The 25,087-nt window shown below is 41.0% G+C and overlaps 1 protein-coding gene across 1 annotated transcript; it reads left to right on the top strand.

Moving 5' to 3' along the window:
• CHAF1B (chromatin assembly factor 1, subunit B (p60)) lies at positions 1–24,649 on the top strand. The gene is made up of 13 exons (XM_006886784.1): positions 1–204; positions 821–953; positions 2,555–2,672; positions 2,977–3,080; positions 7,605–7,701; positions 9,267–9,351; positions 9,978–10,071; positions 12,999–13,068; positions 13,153–13,249; positions 15,466–15,602; positions 16,538–16,972; positions 23,967–24,070; positions 24,558–24,649. Exons 1-13 carry the CDS (start codon positions 79–81, stop codon positions 24,647–24,649), a joined length of 1,692 nt encoding a protein of 563 aa, XP_006886846.1. The 5' UTR covers positions 1–78.
• The last annotated feature ends 438 nt before the right edge of the window (positions 24,650–25,087 follow it).

Genomic DNA, 25,087 nt, shown 5'->3' with positions numbered 1-25,087 from the left:
TTTTCCAGATTTCTCCTGTCGTTGGACAAAGAACTGTGCTTACTCGCGGAATTTTTTACCCTTTTGCGATTCTGGAGGATGAAAGTCATCACTTGTGAAATAGCTTGGCACAACAAGGAGCCTGTATACAGCCTGGACTTCCAGCATGCGACAGCTGGGCAGATCCATAGACTCGCCTCCGCAGGGGTGGACACCACTGTGAGGGTAAATGGGGCAGACACAGAAGACCCCCAGAAAGCCCCACTTGATGCAGCCTGCTTCAGTCCTTTATTTAAAACTAATGTTTACAAACTGTTATGATTATCTAGTCCTTAAGATGATTAGAATACAATTTCCCCAGTTTGATGTAAGAGTCCCTGAATGGTTCATCCCAGTTACCACACTCAGCTAGCTGCTAAATGAAAGGTTGGAAGTTCAGTTCACACATACAGATGCCTTGGAAGAAAGGCCTGGATAGCTACTTCTGAAAAATCAGCTATTGGAAACTGGGGAGCACAGTTTTACTCTGATAGGCATGTGATCACCATGAGTCAGAGTCTACTGATGTTTGTAACTGGTGGTAAACTGATGAAGTAGGATGCTTCCTATTTTAGAGTCCTAGACCAGGTGCCAATTCCTGAACTATTTGTTTTAGAAAGAGTAGGCTAGAGGGACTATTGGTTTATTTCTAATAAAGAGGCACCTTCATTTATATATATATGGGTAATACTAGAATTTTCTTTTTGAAATAGGCTCATTGAGCAATAGTGTTGATAGCTTGCTCAGTACAATAGCTGCTCAGTATGTGTTTCTCTTCTAATGGATGCTTTGGTATGAACAGATCTGGAAAGTCGAAAAAGGACCAGATGGAAAAGCCATTGTGGAATTTTTGTCCAATCTTGCACGTCATACCAAAGCTGTCAACGTTGTGCGTTTTTCTCCAAATGGTGAGATCTTAGCATCAGGAGGAGATGGTGAGTGTTGATCTTCAAAGTTTCTCTGGAAATTTTTCTCTTTCATTCTTCCTGTGAAATAGGGAGATTTGAACTTATTATTTTTCATTTAGATAATTGAGTAGACTCAAGTTCTGGGGCGTGTGTCAGAGTGGGGGGTGAAGGACAGCAGCATAAGCAGAGAACACCTGTTACAAGGTTGACTCCTTCTTCTTGCTCCCACTGAGATGGTTTGGAAACAGAAAGGAGAGGTACTTGCTGTCCAAAGGCAACCATTCTGACCTTGTTTAATGGTTAATTTAGTATTTGTGGTGATCAGAGCTTTGTCCCCATGTGATTGACTAATTAATTAGCTGGCCTGGGAACTATCTTCTAAATGCTCTGTGTTAGTGTGTATGTTTGTTTTACTGTCGATGTAAACCAACTGGAGGGTCCAGCTATGGTTCAATTCTGACTCGATGGTACACAACAACAATATGAAAACAAAAGAAAACAAATCTTATTTTTTGTTAGGAGAAAAAGAGACCTGGTTGAGTTTAGTACTAGCATGTCCACGTTGTATGTATAAAGAAAAGGTGGGGAATGGGGAACATCCCCTGGGCAAGGCCAGCAGGTTTTCTCCTGGGAAGTTACTCAGGACTCCACTTGTTTGCAAAGTCCCCTACTTTTAGTCAACACATGCAGAACCTTTCTACCTATGAGAGCCAGTCTTTAAACCAAGCTCAAGACTAACCAATGCAACCACAATTCCAATTTAAGCTTGTATTTATATATTTAACTTGCTGTATCACTTTTGTCCTGTGGGTATTCCTAAATGGGAAGCCAAATGATAATAAGATTATATAGTGAGTGTGGAATCAGAATGGAGGATGTTAGGGGGTCTAGAGGTCTAGACAGTTGAGGGCAGTAGGCTAAGCTATTCGGTGCATCCATAATTAAGAGGTAACACATACCATGTACCAGGAATCATGCTGTAAGTTCTCTATGCCTGTTAACTTATTTAGCCCTCTCAGCAGTCCTCTGAGGCATGTATATTATTATCATCTCTGTTTTATAGGTGAGGAAACTGAGGCATTAGGACCTTAAATGACTTACTTAATATTCCATAGGATTGATTTGTCAGTAGTTGCATCAGTGATTCTTTGGTTTCCTCCCTTCTTTTTAGCCATTTATATGTATATGTTGTATCTTTACATTCTGTAATATAGTTGGGTATCTTGCAGTGATCTTTTATTAGTCAGGAGATCTTCAGTTTAAAGTGACTTTGTGTAACTCTGATCTGGTGTAAATTTTATTTTATTTTTGAAAAGGAGAGTCCCTGGTTTGTACAAATGGTTAAGCACTTGACTACTGAAAGACTGGCAGCTTGAACCTTCCCAGAGACTTTGGAAGTCAGGTTTGGAGACTTCTTTCTAAAAGGTCACAGCCTAGAAACCCCATTGGAACAGTCCTACTATCCATGCATGAGATTGCCATGAGTGCAACAAGAATTCGATATTCCTGGCCCAAACTCTTTGAAGTAAATCTTGATAGCCGTTGTGTCTCTTGAACAGCATAAATAATGTACAGGAATGGAAGCATTTCTCTAAAGTGTGACTTATCTCTAATGAACCATTCTCCAGATGCTGTCATTCTGCTGTGGAAGGTGAATGATAACAAGGAGCCGGAACAGATTGCTTTTCAGGATGAGGATGAGGCTCAACTGAATAAAGAGAATTGGACTGTTGTGAAAACTCTGAGGTGATGTGCTTGGCCGTGAGACTTTGTGATTTGATGCTAAGATCTGGATACATTGACAGGAATATGCATCTTGATGTTTATATCTCATTGAGAACTTAATCAGAACAGTCACTAGCAAATACCTTCAAAGAATAAAAACATGATTAAAATGGATTTTCTTAGTTTCTGGTATAAGATTTTTCTTAGTAAAACTGGTAAGGTTTTAAAGATAGGCATATCCTTGAAAGTGATTTCTAGTAGAAATTTCCAAAATTTGCCTTTACAGTTTTTGAGAGCTTTTTCTCCCCTTTAATTTGGATTTTAGGGGTCATTTGGAAGATGTATATGATATTTGCTGGGCGACTGATGGGAACTTAATGGCTTCTGCCTCTGTGGATAACACAGCTATCATCTGGGATGTCAGTAAAGGTAATGATTTTTTTAAAAATTTACTGCTGGGAGAAGGAATAGTCTAAACATCTAAAAATGTTAACCTGCTTTAACTATGAAGACAAGAAGAAACACTTCTTGAACTAAAATATAAAATAAATGCTTTAGGTTCAAGGGGGAAATTCCACCTGCCATGGTTCCAGCTCATCTCTCAGATCGTAAATCAGAATGTTGTGTTGTGAGCTGCTGGTGCTGAAGCAAGGCCAGCCGCACAATAAGGACAGATGTGGTTCCTGCCTTCACGAGCTTATTATCTCAGGAGGATTAACAAGTCATTGTAATTAATGAGCATTGAGTGATAGTTGACGAGACAGGTCAGATTAGGCTTCTGTTTTAAGAGATGAAGGGACAGCCTCTCAGAGGAAAGGATGTTCTGTTTGTAGAGAACCTGTTCCCTTTTTGTAGCCATTGTGCATCTTGTACAGCCGTCACCTGTCCATCAGTAGAGGCTTTCCTGTTGCAATGATGCTGAGCAGGTTTCAGCAGAACATCCAGACTAAGATGGACTAGGACGAAGGGCCTGACAATACACTCATGAAAATCAGCCAGTGATGTGTTCACCAGCTGATCTAGGGTAGGCTCAGGACCCTTTTTCCTTCCCTTGTGCCTGAGTAGAGTGCTGACTTGACAGTATCTTAACAACATTCTCCTACTGGAGAGAGAGGGATGTATGAGAAGTAACACAATACTGGAAGAAATAGGAGTGAAATGTTTAAAGTTAGTGTGTGGTGACTATCTTTTTCCCCCCTTGCAACTTTTATTAAAACTTGTTTCCCCCCCTTTACCCAAACTCTTTCCTCCACTGCCTTCTTAATGTGCCCACTCGTGATTTTCCCACACCCCGCGCGCCCTGCAAGGAATCAGGAAGCAGAGTTGAAGGTCTCCTCTGCCTCTGCACTGCATCTGTCCATCTTGCATTTTTTCTTCTAATATCTCTGTTTTTTTTAGTTCTATGTCATCTAACTAGGCCATCCTCTGTTCTGCTTCTCTGTCATCAGTTTTCAACATTCTGCAAGGTAGAAGAAATCCAGTACCACTGCTACCCTTGACCCCAAATTGGGCTGTCATCTTGAATAATTTCAGAGTCCATGTGGACAATGCATCCAGGAAATGGCCTGTCTTGCTCCCACGGTACTACCTTTGGGTTGGCAGCATAAACTCTTTACCCATTAGGCCACCAGAGCTTCCTTAAGTGAATAATTTAGGGACCAATACTGTCACAGAGGTTGTGAGAGGCCAGAGCACAGAAGGTCTAATAAACCATGGGAAGGCATAGATGTTATTCCAGGTGTAATAAGATGTCACTGAATTGTTCTGAACAGGAGATTGAACTTGTTTACGTTTTAAAAATATCTCACTGACCACCATTAAAAAATTGAATGGACAGGGGAGGTCAGAGGAAAAGAGGAACAGAATGGCTTGATAATGAATACAGCTCTTATCTTTGAAGGGAAGGATTATCTGAAAGGGATGGATGATTATCATGTAAGATACATATAATTATGTATGACACTTAACAATCTAGAACAAGACATAAATTTCAAAGTGAACTGGGGAGGCAATAATCATGTGTATCGGTGAATGAATGAAAACCCTTCTTTTCTGTAAACTTTATGTAAACTAAAATCACAATTAAAAAGTTTTTTTTTAAAAATCTCACTGAGTCCTTTGGGGAGAATAGACCATAGGGGACATGAGACAAAACAATGAAATTTATTAGAGTAACTCGGGGGACAGGTGATAAAGGCTTGGGCTATGATGGTAGTGATGGCATTTTGGATGTTCAGTTTGGGATAGATTGGAATAAAGAGGTTACACAGTTTGATGCTTCTGGGTCTAAGCAACCAGGTGAATATTGGCACAGTTTTCTGAGATTAGAGACACCAGGAAGAGGGGACGTTATGGTGGGGCATATGGAGGGCAAGACCCCAACCTACACCTCTGTCATGTTAACCACCAGGTGGTGATGTCATGGTGATTGTCCTGTCCACACCCAGATCTCTTCTTCCGGTTCTCTCAGCACCTTTGCTCACTCTACTTCCTTCAGAATCCCAAGTTCTTTATTATTCTTATTCCAAGATGGCTCTGATTCAGGCCATGGTCTTTTTCTGTGCATCTGAGAGCTAGACAGTGAGTAAGGATGACAGAAGAATTGATGTCTTTAAACTGTGGTGTGGGAGAAGAGAACAAACAGATGTCTTGGAGAAAGTACAGCCGAGTGTTCCTTGGAAGCAAAGATGACAAAGCTTCGTCTCACATTCTTTGGGCATGTAGCGAAGAGGGGCTATTCATTGGAAAGGGGCTTCACATTTGGAAAGGTGGAGGGTCAGGAAGGGGAGGAAGACCCTCAGTGAGAAAGATTGACACAGTGACTACAGCAGTGGGCTCAGGTGTGAGAGACGATGACAATGGCACAGGATACGACAGGGATCAGTTCTATTCATAGGGTCATTATAGATTGTACTTGAGAGCATTTAACAACATTACCCCTATTCAGCTTCCTCATTGAGGTTGACTGTACACCAGCATAGCCAATACAGCAGTCCCATTTGCTTCTGTCATATCCACCAAGGCAAACCCCAGTCCTTGATTGGTGTTAATAAACCTTCCTCACCATCCTTAAGGAGTCTCAGTATCCTACACCCTTTTCACTTTTCAGATCCCCTTGCTATTCTTTTCATTAGCTGTTTCAAACCTCTACAGATCTCAGGCCTGTTAGTGTTCCCAGCCACCTTAATTGAGATCAAGCTGAGGTTGACTCCCTGAAGAACTTGAAGAAGGAGCGAGTAATGACATTAAATGGAACAGAAAAAGCATGGAAGTGAGACTGAGGTTTTAAATGAGTCGATTACTGACTCTTTTACAGTTTAGTAGTTTTAGTGAGAGCAAGTGGTGGACAGCCCCCAAAAACCCAGCAGATAGATTATGGAAAGGGCGTGGTCACAGTATTTCTTAGAGGCAAGGATGGCGAAGCTTCATCTTTTGGAGTTGTAGCTAGGCAAGGCTGTCCCTTGGAAAGCAATATCATCCTTGGAAAGATAGAGGGTCAGTGAAGTTGTCTTTTACCCATGTATTTACTTAGAATATCCTTTTTTTCCCCTTCATGTGTTCTTTCATCCTGCCGAACCTGGTGAACTGAACTAACTTCTTATTCCTCTTTAACCAAACCCCCTACTTGTTTCAGTACCCTTGCTCCTCTTTGACCTTCTAGTATTTTCTGTGTTATGGTTTTCTCCCATTAAGCTGTGAGCTCCTTGGGGTCAGGATTTATGTGAAGTTGTCTTTGTGTCTACAGAATCTGGCATAGGATTTAGTGCAGAATCTCTCACTTATTACTTGCTGAATTCTTCCATCTCTTATAGAAATAAAAAAGTAAGGGAGCTCTGGTGGCCTACTGTCAAGAAGCTGCACTGCAATCCCAGAGGTGCATGGTTCAAATCCACCAGATGCTCTGCTGGAGACGGAGGGGCAATCTCCCCCTGTACCAATCAGATCCGATTTGACAGTACACACAAACTCTCTCTCTCTCTCTCTCTCTTCACACACACACACACACACACACACACACACAGAGAGAGAGAGAGAGAGAGAGAAATAATAGATTTGCCTGTAAGATTTCCAAAGCTATAAATCTTACGGAAGCAAACTGCTGCATCTTCTTCCTGTGGAGTGGCTGGTGGGTTCAAGCCACTGACCTTCCTTCAAGTTAACAGCCGAGTAACTACTGTTAACTACGTTAATTAACTGCTGCCAGGGCTCCTTCTGGGAGACTCTGCCCCTTTACTTTAAAATGATACGGGGAAAAAGCCAGAAAATTGGACCATTTTGACATTTAATAGCTATGCTAAAGAAACTGTTGTTTATAGGGTTGTTTATGGGTCATATTCAGTGGCACCTAACAAGAGCAACAACAGAGAAACTAAAACTAGAAGGGTGAGAGGAAGAAAAAAGCTTTTACAAATGGTCAGTATAAATCTTGTGTGTTTAGGTCAAAATACATGGGGCAAGTGGCTGAGATGGCCTGCTTTGCCTTCTGCCCTGGCTGGCCAAAGGTAGACTTCTAGTAGCACATAACCACTATTGCTAAAAGGTTCTGTACCTATAGAAACCTATTTTGAAAATACTTATTTTACACAGCAATTTTGTATTCCTTAAAACTAACCCTTTAGGGAGCTCTTGTGGTCTAGTGGCAAGAAGCTGCACTGCAATCCCAGTGGTATGCGGTTTGAATCCACCAGATGCTCTGCTGGAGAAGGAGGGGCAATCTCCTGCTGTACCAGTCAGAACCGATTTGACGGTACACACACACACACACACAAACACACACACACACAAAGATAATAAATAAAAAAACCAACTAGGAAAAAAACCCCATCCTAACCTTTTATCAATAAAGCACTGTTGTTTAGATATTTTAAAAAAAGGTAATACTATTTAAATTATAGCTCATACCATTTATACTTGAGTTGGTTTTGATAATGCTCTTGTGTGTTTTTATTATAGGACAAAAAATGTCAATATTTAATGAACATAAAAGTTATGTCCAAGGTGTAACGTGGGATCCGCTTGGCCAGTATATTGCCACCCTTAGCTGTGACAGGCAAGTCATCTTCACTTGTAATAATACAAATGCTTTTTACTTGAAATTGTCTGGAGAAGAGTTTCCATTTCAATTAAACCAATCTAAATCCTGGTCTGTGGTTCTTTCGTTCTTGTTTTGATATAAAGCATTTTGTTTCACTGTTGGTCTTAGAACAAAACAAGAAATTAGAAATGAATTAGGAAAAAAATGCCTTGACAGCCAAGTTAGTGTTTTACTAAGTTTTTATAGAGTGAATGCATGAATGTAGAAAGAACTTTATAACCTCTAAATAAACGTCAATTACATTCGAAATTCATGAGAGACTTTTAAACAAATGTCTTTTTAAGTGTGGACAAAAAAGTAGTCTACTGGCAGGAGCTATGCTGACAACCCCAAGGCATGCAGTCTGAAAGAAAGATGGACAGTCTCCTGTGTGATTTACTGCCTCTGAAAGCCTGCTAGAGCGTTAGTTAAGAGTCAGTTCTTAGTCCCTGTTTGGGTGCCTAAAAAAAAAAAAGACAGTTCTTACTTGATGGCACAAAACAACGATAACAACATTAAGTAAATATAAAACCATAAAGAATTTATGTTATTTCAAAAGAAGCTTTTGTTGTGTGTTTACTGGTATAATTACATTTAATTATGTGCCTGTGGCAAAGAGTTAAAAAACTCAAGAGTCACAGGTGTATTACTTAACAGTTGAAATGCTCCTTAATAAAATGATTTTTTAACGTTTATCATATTATTTTTATTAATAGGTTGACCTTAAGATGTCAATATAAGAGTCATTGTTTATTTTTTGTAGAAATTCCTATTATGTATTCCAGATGCTATTTGTTTTTTTGATATATATGTTCTCTTCAGTCAGGAGTAATATAATCTGATTGCCTTATTTGAATAATATAGATTATCAACAAGCAGATTTTCTTCTTGATATTTTCTTTATTCTTGCAAATCCCTGCAAATGAGATGGTTGAAAAGAAAGCTCTGCAGTCATACAGGTGATCACTAGGCTGGATATCAGGATCTTAAAAATAAAACTAGGCCTAATGTTCTTAAAAATAAGAACACTTGAGAAGTTGAAACATTTGCTTTAAAGAAAAATAAAATTTTGATCTTTTTCTTTAAGGTTGTTAAATTTGTTTTTTCATAATTAGTGAAATGTGAAAACCATTGGTAAATTATTTATAGGCTGAAGATCGTTTATGTGGTCTTCAGTTTTGCTTTCTATGTCTTTAGTTTGGGTAGTAGATGATTTCCATGTGAACCATCAAAACTGCCTGCCATGGAGTTGATTCCAATTAATAATGACCCTCCATCGGGTTTGAGGACCTCCCGCCCATCTTGCTCCCTTGGTGGATTCTGTCAGAGACATACGGCCTTTTGGTTAGCACTGTAGCATGTTATGACCTTCACCACCAGAGCTCTGAAAAGATGGGCAGTCTCCTCTTGTTAAGTTTTCAGCCTAAGAAATCCATTTTAGGGTCCCTGTGAGTTGGAACTGACTTGATGGCAGCAAGTGAGTGATGTGAAACATAATTCATTTCGCCAAAGTGGTAAATCGGATTTTGTTCTTTATTTAGGGTATTGCGGGTGTACAGCACACAGAAGAAACGTGTGGCCTTTAATGTTTCAAAGATGCTCTCTGGAATAGGGCCTGAAGGAGAGGTATAAAATGCTTTAGCTTTGCATTTCAGCTGTACTTTAATTGGGACTTAACGAGGAGCTCCTCCTTCATTTTTCTAGTTAGACAACTAGCCTCAAGCACAGGACTCCTGAGGGTTCATCTCAGACAGTGAAGGCCCAGCTGGGCTGTGGGCTGGTCCATAGCAAATGGGGAAGTCTGGGGGGGCAGAGTTGAACTAATGATATAGAACTGTTTTCTACTTTTAACTCCCCTGTGGATTACCTGGGATGCATTAAACAAATATGGACTTGAGTTGATTGGCATGTGGTCACTAAGGCCATGGGTCTTTTAGATCATCACGTGACACTAATGTAGAGTGAGGTTTGAGAACTTCTGGTCTAGGAAGATCCAGTATTAGGCAACAGAAAAGCAGATGAGTAGAAGCGCACAGACACATACACATCGATATAGACATACATGCACATTTACCAAAATGGATGATCAGCTTTAATGATTACTATTGCAGTCTTATATGAGTATTTAATTTATAATGGGTTTTAGTTTTTAGATAATAAATGAAAATATGTAAAGGAATATATGTAGGAATTGGTAAACCTTTCTTGTGAGTGCAAAGATTTGGGCAGTTTTGAAATTTTGTGTGCCCCAGGTGAGAAGTTACCGGATGTTTCATGACGACAGCATGAAGTCCTTTTTCCGTAGACTTAGTTTTACACCTGATGGATCTTTGCTCCTCACACCAGGTATCTTTTATAAAGTTTTGGGTTTGTTTTTTTTGTTTGTTTGTTTGTTTGTTTTACTGAAATGAAGTTTGTATAGCATATGTTAACCATATGAAAGTGTACAATTCAATTGCATTTCATATGTTCACCGTCTGGCCAACTATCTAGTTTCACTTAAAATCAGGCACCACATGGATGTCTATCACCGTTCTTGTCCAGCATGATCTTTGGGATGTTCATAAATCTAGGAAAATGAGAAAATAAAATTACAAAGGTTAAAAAAGATAAAGCTTTCTGCCTATAATAGAACTGCATTCATAAAAATATCTAGATGACAGAAGATGAAGTAAGCCAACTCAGTTAATGGCTCATAGAACTGCAAAGTAATATTTGTGGTGTAAGAAACAGATCTAATTATGTATGTGTGGTTATACACATATATGTACACACACAATGAGATTTTTAAAAGAAAAATGAAGAATTCGAAAAAAAAATGTGTATAAGAAAGAAATTCAAAGAAGAGCAAATATATTTTTGTTTAGCAAATGTATATTTATGGTCAGCACCATACATAGGAAACGTTTCTGAAACTTACTAATCATCAGGAAGATAAAAATTAAGGTTATGCAACAACTAGATCTCTTTTCATATTGCAGGGTGTGGTGGGGAGGGTCTGTTGATGATGAATATAAAGGTAATGACCATGGAAATGTGAATTGTTAACTACCTTTGGAAAAAGTTTAATAAGGTGAAATTCAAGTATCCTTAAATTCATTTGCCTTACGTCTGAGACTTCCTTAAGAAGTGAAAGCATAGTTTTTAAGTTCTGTGCTGTCAAATCTGAACCGACCCAAGTTTTCAGAGGCAGTAAGTTGCATAAAAGATTATCCATCCTTCTCCTGCAGAGCCAGCCGGTGGTGGATTTGAACCGCCTGCCTTACTGGTCATAAGAAGAAATGTTAAAAATTATTATCGTCAACATTGTTTCTGTTGTTGTTGTTGTTATGTGCCGTCGAGTCGTTTCCGACTCATAGCGACCCTATGCACAACAGCCCTAAACCCTGCTCTATCCTGCGCCAACCGCACTGCCTCTGACACACCCATCCTGATTACCCCAGTCACTGAATCGATCCATCTCATAGAGGGTCTTCCCCTCCTGCACCGTCCCTCCACCCTCCCAAGCATGATGTCCCTCTCCAAGGACCCGTCCCTCCTGGCAACATGTCCAAAGTATGTCAGACGAAGCCCCAGAATCCTTGCCTCCAAGGAGTAGCTTGGTTTAATCCTCTCCAAGATGAATCTGTTTGTTTTTCTGGCAGTCCATAGTACATTCAGTACTCTTCTCCAGCACCACAGCTCAAAAGCATCCACTCTCCTTCTGTCCTCCCTAGTCATTGTCCAACTCTCTGATGCATAACAAGCGATTGCAAAGACCATGGCCTGTATCAGGCACACCTTAGTCTCCAGAGAGACACTGTTGCTCCTGAGTACCTTTGAGAGGTCCCTAACAGCAGACTTTCCCATCGCGATACGCTTTTTGATTTCCTGACTGCTGGTGCCAAGAGTGTTGGCTGTGGAGCCGAGCAAACTGAAGCTGTGAACACTCTCAATCTCTTCGTCATCCATCCTGACGCTGCCAATTGGTCCAGTGGGGAGAATCTTTGTCTTCTTGACATTGAGCCTCAGTCCATACTGAAGGCTGCAGTCCTTGACCCTTCGCAGCAAGTGCATGAGGTCCTCCTCAGTTTCAGCAAGCAGGGTTGTGTCATCTGCATAACGCAGATTGTTAATAGATCTTCCACCAATCCTGATGCCACAATTCTCCTCATAGAGCCATTGAAAAAACAACTGTAAATCATCAAAGAGGTTGAGTAAACAAATTAGGATATTTTTATACCAATGAATATTCCACAGCTACTGAAATAGTGTTAACACAAGCTGACATTCATGAAGAGTACTTGGGGAGAAACAAAATAATATAAAGTATAAATAATAATTCATTTTGAAAGGAAGCTAGGTTGAGAAACAAAAAGCCCCCTGTTGTGTGTTTGTGTGCCAGCTCTTAGCTAGCTATGCAGAAAAGGTAATAGTTGAAGAAAAAGATACTATCTTGATACAAATAAGAAATGGTCACATGTAAAATTATATATATGTGTATATGTGTAAAGAAGTATTAACATAAAACAGGAATGTGTTTCTTAGAGCCACAAGGTCTGTCTTGGCTTTAGGTACAACTTAGAATGAATGGGAAAGAAGAGCTCTGATGGCTTAGTTTTAATGAGTTGCTCTGCCAACCCAAAGGTACATAGTTCAGATCCACCAGTTACACCACACGAGAAAGATGGGCTGCCTCTGAAAACTTGCCGGAGGGTCAGCAATGAGTTGATTCTGACTCGAGGATCCAACAACAGCAACAAGTAGGCTGTTCCTGGAGAGAGGTCAAGTTCTCCAAGGGCTGGAGATTTTAGCTGAAGGTTAAGTCTTCTGGACTCCTGGCTCCTCCAGGCAGATTGCAAAAGACTTTGGCTCTGATTTTGATAACAGCTAAGTTTGGAATGTAGGGATTAGAGAACCAGATGGCCAGGTGGACTCTAGGTAGCTGGATCTTGGAAAAGTGTTGATTGTGTACTGGACACAGGGAATTGGCTGTGTCCTAAAGACTATAAGGTCTTGTGTGTTAAGGGGCTCCCTGCTCAGGGCTGGAACTGGAACTGCAGGGAGGGAGAGCTCTTGCTGTGTTAAGATGGAGACCACAGGTAGAACAGCAGTGAGACCAGACTGACAGGTTTTCTCTTTGTTCCCAGTCACGGAAGCATTGTCCAAGGAATATATCTCTAGGACAAAAATATTTTACAAACAAAAACTGAATGCTCCTGTGTTTTTGTTGATTAACAGTTAATAATGCATTGACTTTCTTTTTTCCCCTCTCCCTTTTCTTGTTTTCTCAGCTGGGTGTGTAGAATCTGGAGAAAATGTAACAAATACAACTTATGTTTTCTCCAGGAGAAATCTTAAAAGGTATGCAACTGAGCTAACGTTTTGAGATGTTTACCCACTTTTGTTTCTGCCAACAGTGACTTTGTAAGCTGGTTTTTCTCTTAGGCCAATTGCTCACCTTCCGTGTCCTGGAAAAGCAACTCTTGCTGTTCGGTGCTGTCCTGTCTACTTTGAATTGAGGCCACTTGTGGAAACAGGTACAGTTAGAACAAGTGTGTTGGTAAATTTTTCTTTCTGAGTTAGGTCAACAGAGGAGGGAGTAGGGGATTTGGATTCTGTATCATGGGGAAAGGTGGATTTCTCTTTATTTTTTATTAAATTTTTTTAAATTTAATTTTATTATTTTTTTGTGTGTGTACCGTCAAATTGGATATGACTGGTACAGAGGAGATGGGCCCTCCTTCTCCAGCAGAGCATCTGGTGAAAGGTGATTTTCTATCTTTGATTCCATTTGTTGTTGTTACTATGTGCTGCCAAGTTGGAACCAACTCATAGTTGACCCTCCAGCAGGTTTTCAGAGGCAATAAATCACATGGGAGGAGATTGCCCATCCATCACTCGAGTAGCATCTGGTGGATTCGAACTGCTTGCCTTTAAGATTGGAGCTACTTATCACTAGACTTTCAGAGCTCCCATTGATTTCGTTTAGTCATTCTCAAATGCTGGGATAAGAATGATGACATAAACATATGTATTAGTATTTTCTGAAGTTCAGCATTTTCCTTATTTAAAGCAACTTAAAGGGAATTTAAATGCTAGTATTATTTTTGCTCTAATGTGGACTATCATTAATATTGATATTCCTGTGTAATAAAATTATGTATAAATTGGATTTTTGTTCGTTTTTAAATTTGCTGTTCCTCTGCTTTGAAGATTTTCTCTTTATCAATGACGAAAGCAGTGATTATGATGTTCCTTGGTGTGAGTTTCTTCATCGTTAATGTGCTTGGAGTTTGTTGAGCATCTTAGATCTGTAGGTTTCTAGCTTCTCCTATATTTGGAAATTGTCCTATTTTGCCACTCTACTCTGTATTCTACCACTGTACTTTATCCGTAAGCACTTACTGCAGAAGATTAGGCTAAAGTCTTCAATATGGATTATATCTCAACATTAAATAAAAATCCTTCCCCCTGGACCAGTCATGATGTAGAATAGATTGAGGTTGTCGATGATTTTATTTTACTTGGATGCACTATCAGCACCCATGGTAGTAGCAGTCACGAATGAAATCAAAAGGCATGTTGCATTGGGAAAACCTGTTGTTGAGAACCTCTCCAAAGTGCTAAAGAGCAAGGATGTCAGTTTAAAGACTAAGGTGTGCTTCATCCAAGCCATAGCTTTACAGCTGCTTCCTGCATATCTGAAAGTGGGACAACAAATAAAGAAAATCAAAGAAGAATATATGCCTTTGAATTGTGATGCTGTTGGTGTATTGAATATCCTGTGGACTGCCACAAGGACAAAAAAATCTGTCTTAAATGAAGTGCAACTGGAATGCTCCTGACAGGCAAGGATGGTGAAACTTTGTCTCACTTAATTTGGGCACGTTTTCAGGAGGAATCAGTTCTTAGAAATATCATGCCGGAAAAGGTAGGGTCAGCAAAAGAGAGGAAGATGCTCACTGAGCTGTATTGCCATGGTTACGGCACGGTGGACTGGAGCATAACTAAGATCGTGAGGGTGATGCAGAACAGGACAGAGTTCATATTTGCTTTTTAGAGGGTTACTATGAGTCATAGTCCACTCAGCGGAACCTGGAAATAGCAACACTCTCTTCTTCAGCGAGTCCTGCATTGTTGTTGAGTATTGTAGAGTCAGAACCGACCCATAGCTGTCCCTGCTGCAGATTTTCAGAGACAATAATTTGCAGGGGAGGAGACTGTCCATTGTAGCAAGGAGTAGGGCTGCCAACTCAAACGTATATAGATGTATGGTAGAGTCAAACATGTATATATACCTGTGAGGTAGTAACCCAAATCCTTGCTGCAGTGAGCTGTAGGATAATTCACAAGTATTAAACTGGTTGAATTATTCTAGCACACTGATTTTCTGTGTTTTTAAGTCTTCTTTTCTGTCATTGTTTTCTTTCTATACCTTTTTGAATACTTCTATAGCTATGCTCTGAGTTTAATAATCTTCACTTCTATTTACACTGCTCTTAGTTTCTTCTAGGGTATTTTTTATCTCAGCGTTGAAGTTTTCATATGGGAGTTTGATTTAAGTTATGTTATATTTATTCTACCTGTGTTATATGTTACATGTTATATGTCTACCTGACATCCTAACTCTTTCCTCTTGTTTCTTGGAGACATATAATACAGCAATAATTGAAAAAAATAATTCCCTTATTATTTATTTGCCTTCCTTTGTTCTATGTTTCTTCTCTTGCAGACAGTTCATCACAAGCGCCAAGCCAGGAGCTGATGCCACTGCCCTACCGCTTGGTGTTCGCTGTGGCGTCGGAGGACTCTGTGCTTTTCTACGACACCCAGCAGTCTTTCCCTTTTGGCTACGTGTCTAACATACATTATCACACCCTGAGTGACATTTCATGGTGAGCAGCATTTCATGATGCTTAGCATTTCATGCTGGTGTTGCCATTCCATCAGTGGAGGGGTTTGTGTGATGCTGTGATGCTTGAAGATTTCAGCAAAGTGTCCAGATTAAGGTTAGGAAGAAAGGCCTGGTGAGCTACTTCTGTCCATTCTCACCACATACGGGGTAACAAGTTGTGACGAGGAAAGGTGAGTGAGGGAGCTGGGCTGTAGGTTGCCATGGAATAAACCCTTGGGTTTCAGCATTAAAATTGGTCTTTTTCTGGCCCTTAGTTACCAGGTTTTTTTCCCCGGGGTATCAGCATCGAAAGAAAAACTGTAACTTGCCAGAATATTTGTTTCCTGTTTCAGTAGAAGTGGGGTTTGTTATTATTCACATTCCTCCATGAATGACATCTAATTCCAGTAACCAGAGGACAGTCCAATGGCACCTTGGCTGTCTGGGGACTTGGCAGGCCCTGCGCAGCTGCCTATGGGAGAAAGCCTACCTGGGGCTGCTGCTCGGGCAGGAGGGGTGATGGAGCGCCGAGTGGCCTCAGGCCACACCACCTTTCTGCGTTTGCCAGTTCCCTGAGTCGTTCCTTTGTTCCACGTGTGTCCAGTGTGAGCTCTAGCCAAGGTCTGCCCCTCACAGTCTGTGCTTTGCTCATCTTAAGTCTCTTTTAACTTAATTGTTTTCTGGCTTTGAAGAATGTCATCTCACCTTATTGAGAAGGTGAAATCTGATAGCCTTGAAGGTATGCTTTGCTGACTTAAAAAATCCAGTTGGAGTTAGCAAAGGAATAGGCATGGCTAAAGAGTTAGGACTCACTTTTTAGTTAGTCCACCCCCCTCCACTGATCTTTAATTTCACACAGGGTTTGTGATTTTGTGTGAGCTCTGGTGTGTTGTCACACCTTGTTTCTAACTCTTCTCTCCTCATTTGGGGAACAAGGTCCAGCGATGGGGCTTTCCTGGCCATCTCTTCCACAGACGGTTATTGTTCATTTGTGACGTTTGAGAAGGATGAACTTGGAATACCTTTGAAAGAAAAGCCAGTTCTGAGCTTGAGAACTCTTGATACAGCAAAGAAAACAAAGAGTCATACACACCAAGGATCTTCACCAGGGTCCAGATCGGTGGAGGGAACCCCCACCAGCAGGACCCAGGACTCCAGCAGTCCCAGCACCACCCCTCCTCAGGCCAAGCCTTCCCCAGCCCTGCCAGTGCTCAAGGACACACCCTCTATAACTCCTGGCCTCAAGGGCACCCTGCCGGGCTCTTCAGAGGAGAAGAAGACCCCACAGCCCAGCGGTCCTGGCACAAAAGCCCACCCACCCCGCAGGGTCACCCTGAACACGCTGCAGGCCTGGAGCAAGACAACACCCCGGTAAGAGCTGTTGACACAACAAGAAATTGTTATTGTATTGTAAGACACTAAGTAGAAACTGAAAATCCCAGCCTGTATAGGTGAGAGTCCATGCAGCTTGTCCTTCACACTGCTGCTCAGCAGTCTTTGTCATTGCATCTGCATGTACCTTTCTAGCTTAGAGACCTCTACTGGCTGCTTCCTACATCTAGGGTAATGTGCAGACACCTGTACATGGTGCCACAGAGACTGAGTGGTTGCAGCTTGTGGCTAGACTGTTGCCTCTCATCCGCCTGCTCCCATGAGCCTGTTTCCAGCCCAGAGCACACCCTGCCCTTTGAGCCTCTGTGCCTTTCCCCTCCTCTGGAGCACACTGTGTACTTCTCTCCTCAGGGACACCAGCATCCTCCTTTAGGTGGTCCCCGCTTCTACTTCCGGCCTGTGTCTCTGCCATAGCACACTGTCTTCCTTTGCAAGTGCTTCCCTACTAGAAGATAGCCAGCCCCTCAAGGACAGGAAGTGTGTCCTCCAGTCTCTGCTCTCTTCCCCAGGACAATAGCAGACACTTTACCACATGTAGGGAATTACATTTCGTAAGATTGTAGTTACCATTTCTACCAGACCAGTTCATAGTAGATGGTCCTTTATGGTTTGCTTATAGCTTTGTCTCCCTATTGATGCTGTAGTTGGTTCTTTCCCTGCTGTTGTCAGTCTGGCTGATGCTGGTGCCTGAGTTTGTTGTTCGCTGCACCAGGGGAACCAGGAACGCAGTGCTGCTGCCCCATCTCATAGCCCTGAGACTTCCTTTTCCTTGCAGCCTCTCCGATGTCTGTCCAGTTGTCTCCCTGACTCTACCTCCTTCTCCAGTGATCCCTGTACTTCCTAACCTTGTAAATGTACCGATTTGGGAGCTTTGTGAGGACCTAGTTACCTCGTGCTGCTCTGATAGAGATACCACAGGGGATAGCGTTAACAGTTTATTCTTAGAGTTTGGGAGGCTGGATTCTGTTGCTGGCTCTGGGAGAAGGCTCGCTGTCTCTCTCTTTCTCTCTCGGAGGCTTGATTCTGTTGCTGGCTCTGGGAGAAGGCTCTCTCTCTCTCTTCTTGTTCTGTGAGTTTCCCAGTGTAGACACCTAGATCCAGAATTCATATTCAACTCCAGTTCTTTCTTGGGGCTACTGAGGTTCCCCTTCTCTGCGTGTGTCTCTCCCCTTTATCTCTCATGAGGTCAGTGGTATTACAGGCCACACCTAAGGGAAGTTCCCCTTGGGTCACATCAGAACTGTAATGGGAAGGTGTTGTCATCCACCTTCTTGTAATCCTTTGCAACTGTTTGGTTTATCAGATCCTGGGAGTTTGTCATTTTATTATAACAACCATATTGCATATATATTTTAGGGCGTACACAGTTCAGTACTTGACAAAGTAGATGCGGATAGCAACCTTGATGAGGGAAGAAAGCAGGAGTGAGGGTGGTGAGAAAACATGCTGCATCTCTCCAGTTCTCAACTGTGTTCACATCATTTCACTGGGAAAGTCTTTACCAACACCAGGCACGTTGTTATTGTTGTTGATGGCCATCAAGTCGGCCACGACTCATAGCGGCCCTGTGAACAAAGAACCTGAAGATTTTCTGTAACTATTGTCGTTTTTCCAAGTTCATCAAGTTCCAGAGGTATATTGTTTAGGAGGTGGATGCCGCTCTTGCTCCCAAACCTGTCTTAAACTGGGACCTCCACTAACCACTGTTCACCATGGGTAACTGTTATGGCATTTGACACACCAGTGGCACAAAGTTCAGCATCAAAGCAACCCCAGGTTACCTCAGTACAGCAAATTGGCAGAAGAGTGCTGTACCACTTAGAAGAATGTTCCTCCAAAATATAATAACAACCGACTTTTAAATACAAAGGTCCTTCTTTTTTTTTTAATTTTTATTGTATTATTTTTATGTGTACTGTCAAATCAGATCTGACTGGTACAGGAGGAGATTGCCCCCTCCTTCTCCAGCAGAGGATCTGGTGGAATTGAACCGCGTACTTCTGGGATTGCAGTGCAGTGTCTTGCCACTAGGCCACCAGAGCTCCCTACAAAGGTCCTTCTTGAGGTCTTGTTGTCTAAACAAGAGGCTTAAATAAAAAACAACCAATATAATATGTTGTTGTTATGTGCCATCGAGTCACCTGTGTCCCATAGCAACCCTATGTACAGCAGTTCTGAACCCTTCCCAGGCCTGAGCCAGTCTCACTAATTCTGACACACCAATCCCCACTGCCCCAGTTATGGTGGCAAGCCATCTTGTCTGGGGTCTTCCTCTCGTGCATTGTCTGTCCACCCTTCCGAGCATGATGTCCTCCAAGGACTGCTCTCTCCTGGCCATGTGCCCAAAGTATGTGAAATGGAGCTTCAAAATCCTAGCCTCCAAGGAGACCCTTGGTTTCACTCTCTCCAAGACAGACCTATTTGTTTTCTTGGCAGTCCATGGTATGTTCAGGACTCTTCTCCAGCACCACAACTTGAAGACATCGATGATTCTTCTGTCATCCTTAGTCATTGTCCAGCTCTCTGAAGCATAACAAGTAATTGCAAAGACCATGCCCTATGTTAGACGCACCTTAGTATCTAGACTGACATCGTTGCTTTTCAGCACTCTGGACAGGAGATTTTCCCAATGCAGTTCATCTTTTGATTTCTTGACTGCTGGAGTTAAAGAGTGTTGATTGTGGAGCCGAGTAAACTGTAACTGCTAACAACCTCCCTTCATCAGTCTCATCTTCCATCTCTCATGGTGTTGCCAGTCAGCCCAGTAGTGAGAATCTTTGTCTTCTTGATGTTGAGCTTCAATCTATATTGAATACTATAGTCTTTGACCTTCTGCAGCAAGCACTTTAAATCTTCCTCAGTTTCAGCAAACAAGGTTGTGTCATCTGCATATTGTAGGTAGTTGATGAGCCTTCCTCCAATCTCGATGCCACATTCCTCCTCATAAAGTCCTGCTTCCTAAATGATCTGTTCTGCATACAGATTGAAAAGGTATGGGGACAGGATGCATTCCTCACGCACTCCTTTCCTATCTTTGAACCATGCTGTGTTTTCTAGCTCTGTTTAGTGAACTGCTTCCTGGTCCAAGTATAGGTTTTACATAAGCACAATCAAGTGTTCTGGGATTCCCATTTTCCTCAAGGTTAGCCACAATTTGTTGTGATCCACACTATGCATTTGCATAGTCAGTGAAACACATATGGACATTCTGGTATTCTTTGCTTTCTGCCAAGATCTATCTGACATTGGCAATAATATCTCTCTTTAGTTCCACGGCCTCTTCTAAACCCAGCTTATATTTCTGATAGTTCTCAGTCAATGTACTGTTCCAGTCATTTCTGGATAATCTTCAGAAGGATTTTGCTACTCTTTGAATCTAGTGATGTGCCGTCGAGTCGTTGTTCGATAATTTCTACACTCTGTTGGGTCACCTTTTTTTGGAATGGGAATAAATATGGATCTCTTCCAGTCAATTGGCCAGGTAGTTGCCCTCCAGGTTTCTTGGCACAACTTGGTGAGCCTACCCAGGCCAGCATCTGTTTGTTGAAATACATCAATTGGTATATCATCAATTCCTGGGGCTTTATTTTTTGCCAAGTCCTTCAGAGCAGCTTGAACTTTTTCCTGTATCACTACTGCCTCTTGATCATATGTGTTTTTTTTTTTCAATTCCTATGTGTCAGCAGTTCTTTTTGGTACGAGACTCTGTATACTCCTCCCATCAACTTTTATTTTATTTGTGTGTGTGTGTGTGTGTGTATTGTCAAATCAGATCCGACTGGTACAGGAGGACATTGCCCTGCCTTCTCCAGCAGAGCATCTGGTGGATTCTAACTGTATGCCTCTGGGATTGCAGTGCAGCTTCTTGCCACTAGGTCACCAGAGCTACCTTCCTTCCATCAACATTTTTTTTTAGATTTTATTTTATTATTTTTTGTGTGTGTACCATCAAATCTAATCTGACTGGTACAGGAGGGGATTGTCCCGCCTTCTCTAGCAGAGCATCTGGTGGATTTGAACTGCATACCTCTTGGATTGCAGTGTAGCTTCTTGCCACTAGGCCACCAGAGCTCCCTCCTTCCATCAACTTTTAATGCTTCCTGAATAACTTAGTTGTCTGCCCATAGCATCCTTAAGCATTGCACCTTGTGACTTGAATTTGTTCTTTAGTTCCTTCAGCTTAAGAAATGCTGAACAAGTTCAGCCCTTTTGATTTTCTGACTCCAGCTCCTTGCACATTTCATTATAATATTTTGTCTTATTTTCCCGAACTGCCCTTTGAACTCTTCCATTCAGCTTCTTAACTACTTGATTTCTTCCCTTTGCTTTGGCTTTTCAGCACTCTAGTGCAGTATTCAGATTCTCTCCTGACATCCATTTTGGTCTTTTTTTTCTTTTTCCTTCTTCTTAATGATTTTTTTGCATTCTTCATGAATGATATTCTTGATATCTTCCCACCACTCATCTGTCTTCGTTAATTAGTGTTCAAAGCCTCAAACCTATTCCTGAGGTAGTTTTTAAATTCATGGGGGATAAACTCAAGATCAAATTTTTATTTCTGTGGATATTATTTAACCTTCTTTAGTTTTAATTTGAAACTTAAATATGAGCAGTTGATGGTCTGTTCCACAATCAGTTCCTGGCCTAGTTTTCACTACTGATATTGAACTTCTCCAGTGATTCCTTCCATAGATTTAATCTGTCTGATTACTGTACATCGCACCAGGTGAAATTTGTGTGTAGCCTGTGCTTATGTTTCTTATAAGAGGTATTTGCTATGAATAAATTATTGATTGTACAGAATTCTATCATTCTATCCTCACCCTCATTTCTGTCGCCAAGCCCATATTTTCCAACTACTGATCCTTCTTCCTGGTTCTCAGACTTTGCATTCCAGTTACCTATTATTATTAACACATCTTGGTTACATGTTCAATCGATTTCTGACTGCAACAGTTGATAGAAAGAATTTCTTTCCTTCTCTTTGGCTCCGGTTGTTGGTGCATAAATTTGAATGATAGTGGTATTAACTGGTCTTCCTTGTATGTTGTTGTTGATTGCCGGCAAGTCAATGACAACTGTTAGTGACCCTATGAAGAAAAGACCTGAAGTCTTTCTATAAAAACTATCGTTGTTTCTCCAGATGCATAGAGTTTCCATAGGTGTGTGGTTTAGGAAGTGGATGCCACTCCTTCTTCCAAATCTGTCTTAAACTGGGAGCTCTGCCAAACACTGTCTACCATGGGCAACCGTTACGGCATTTGACACCCAAATGACACAAGGCTCAGCATCACAGCAAACCTGGGTTACCTCAGCACAGCAAATTGACATAAGAGTAGTGTTCTTCGGTCTCAGAACTGTTTGTCTTAATTGGCCATTTAAGTTTAATAGTAAAAGACTGGTTAATGATAACAGTGCATCGTAAAACCTTCAGAAGGAAAGGAATGTTTTGTGGACCATTTGTTTTCTTTTTCGTGTGGCAGTTTTAAGTTATTAGTTTTTAAAATCAGTACTTTTTAAATGGAAACAACTTGACCAAAAATTTGTCACAGAATTTTGAGACCCATTAAAACAAGTTTAATGAGAAAGAAAAAAAAAGAGTAGTGTTCTTCCAAAATATTACACTATAACGCTTATGCTTTGGTGAGGGCCAGTGGGAATGTTTGATTATGAAAGACTGTGGAATGAAGGTCCTTATGGAGTGCCTTGCTTTTTAAATTCTATTGGAGATTAAGGAAGCAGCTAAATGCTCTAAGATGGGTGTGTTTGCTTTGTTCCATTAATTTTCACATTCCAGTGGATCACCTTTGAAATGAGCGCAAATAGTATCTTAAAGTGCTTAAGTGATTCCTCCAGTCACTTGGCCAGATAGGCTATCTTCCAAATTTCTTAGCACAGACTAATAAGCATGTCCATAACCACATCTGTTTGTTGAAATATACATATAATGCCTAATAATATATTCCTTTTAAAGAGTTCTTTTCTCCATCTGGTGCACTGCAGTGTTCATTATTTATCCACTTGTTTCCTGTTCTCCCAGCCCTTCATGTCAGTCCTGCTTTATAATAGTGGTGTTGTGCAGTATTATCCTTTTGTGACTGAGATATTTAATTCAGCCTAATGTCCTCCAGGATCATCCATGTGTGTAATGTTTTACAAGTTCATTGTTTTTCAGTGCTGTGTAGTATTCCATTGTGTCAATATATCACATCTCCTCTATCCACTCATGTGTTGATGGGCACGTGGGTTGCTTCCATCTCTTTGCTATTGTGAATAGCACAGCAATAGACGTGGATAGGCATACATCTATTTGGGTGGCAGTTCTGATTTGTTTAGGGTATTTTCCCAGTAGTGGAATTGCTGGGTCAAATGGTATTTCTATTTCCAACCTTTTTTTTTTTTTAATTTTTTATTGAGATTTTAGTAAAAGTTTATAGAGAATTTGGAATTCCATTCATTCATTGTTGCATATTTTCCTCCTTACCCTCCCCCGGTTCACTTTAAAAAAAAATATTGTTTCATTGTTGCACAATTTCCCTCTTCCCCCACCCCAGTCCACTTCGCTATGCCAATTTCCAATTTTTTCAGGAAGCACCAGACTACCTTCCATAGTGGTTACACCAAGAAGTCTGGATTTCATAAAAGAATTGTCACTGTTTTGGAGTTTTACAAATGTAGAAACCATATCTACTCATTATATATGTATCACCTAGCAGGTGCCTTAGCACATTGCTGGTAATAAAAACCAGGTTTTGAAACCTTCAGTTGGCTAGGTAAGGTTTAACTTGACCATGATAACTCCATGTATAAACATAATTCTTAGTTACTAAGTAGGCACATCAGCATTATATTTATTGCCTTACATGATGATCATTTGAACTTTTGAAGTACTTTCTTTGCTAATTTTGAAATTTGGTCTCTTAAACAATTGTGATACTAACAAATAGTATACCACTTTTTCTTTTTAATCAAGGAGAATAAACCTAACGCCCTTAAAGACAGATACACCACCAAATTCTGTACCACTGGAAACTACCAGTACAATTAACACCCCTTCCACGGAAGAAATCCAGTCAGGTAAGTGATAACTTTACTTGTTAGAGTATCTTCACTTTTATTCTTTTGGAAATTGATATCCCTTGATTTCAAGTGTGTCCTGATGCATCCTGTAAGGACCATGATTACGATTCAGCTGCTGTTTATTTATATCTCAGCAGAGAGGTTCTCCTATCAGCAAACTAATCTGTCTGATAGTAGGTACCAGAGATGTAAGATCAGAGTTTTTCAGCCTTTTCAGTGGTAATGTTTATACTTGGTTGTGGTGGCTGCCCTGTGCATTATAGATGTTTAGCAGCATCCCTGGTCTCTTCCTGCTAAGTGCCAGTACCACCCTTTCCAAGTCTTAACAGCAAAAATGTCTCCATACGTTCCCCTTGAGTCAGCATAGGTCCTTGCCACGCAGTTTGGTTCCTTAGCTTTCCACTAAATTTGTTTGGTAAATTTCTGTTTCTAATTTAAGGAAGCCTTTTTTTACTAGTAAACTTTCTGCTTCTGCATGTTTCAGAGGTTCCTGGGGACCCTCAATGCTGTCAGCCAGCACCGAAACATCTCAGACTTGGTGACAGCTGCACGAGCACCCAGAGTGTGGACCCATGAGGAGGCTTCTGCTGCCCCGTCGGGAACCCCTCCCTCCCTGCACACAGAAGGGCTGGGCTGCAGACCTGGCACAGAAGCACACATGGTGAACACTTGTCAGTAATTTCTGTCACAGGAAATACACATGTGCTCATTTTTTCCATCCAGAAAGATGTTTGCTGTTGTATTCAGTATATATTTTTATAGTGTGGTAAAAAGATATATAACGGAATGTATCAATTCAGTAATCTTTACACATACAGTTTGGTGACACTGAAAATGTTCATTATGTCATGCAGCCACCCCACTATCTGTTTTCAGCTTTTCCATCACTTCAGAAGATGCCATTGCCCCTAAGCAGGGAGTCTCCTTTTCCTTGTCACCCAGGAGGCCACCAATGAGCTTCGGTCTCTGTACATGTGTCTGTGTCGTGTAAGGGAGATCATGCACTTACCTTTT

This window comes from Elephantulus edwardii, unplaced genomic scaffold (genome assembly GCF_000299155.1).
Source record: "Elephantulus edwardii isolate Elephantulus edwardi_28Jun2011 unplaced genomic scaffold, EleEdw1.0 scaffold00051, whole genome shotgun sequence".
NCBI lineage: Eukaryota > Metazoa > Chordata > Mammalia > Macroscelidea > Macroscelididae > Elephantulus > Elephantulus edwardii.
The sequence above is the reverse complement of the archived record's forward strand: the minus strand, read 5'-3'. Positions and strand labels throughout refer to the sequence as shown.

Bases quoted from the DNA above. Each gene is read 5' to 3' on its own strand.
- CHAF1B (XM_006886784.1), top strand. From the start codon at position 79: ATGAAAGTCATCACTTGTGAAATAGCTTGGCACAACAAGGAGCCTGTA. The intron at 7,702-9,266 runs GCAAGTCATCTT...TTCTTTATTTAG, and splicing joins GCCACCCTTAGCTGTGACAG to GGTATTGCGGGTGTACAGCA. The intron at 9,352-9,977 runs GTATAAAATGCT...TGTGTGCCCCAG, and splicing joins GAATAGGGCCTGAAGGAGAG to GTGAGAAGTTACCGGATGTT.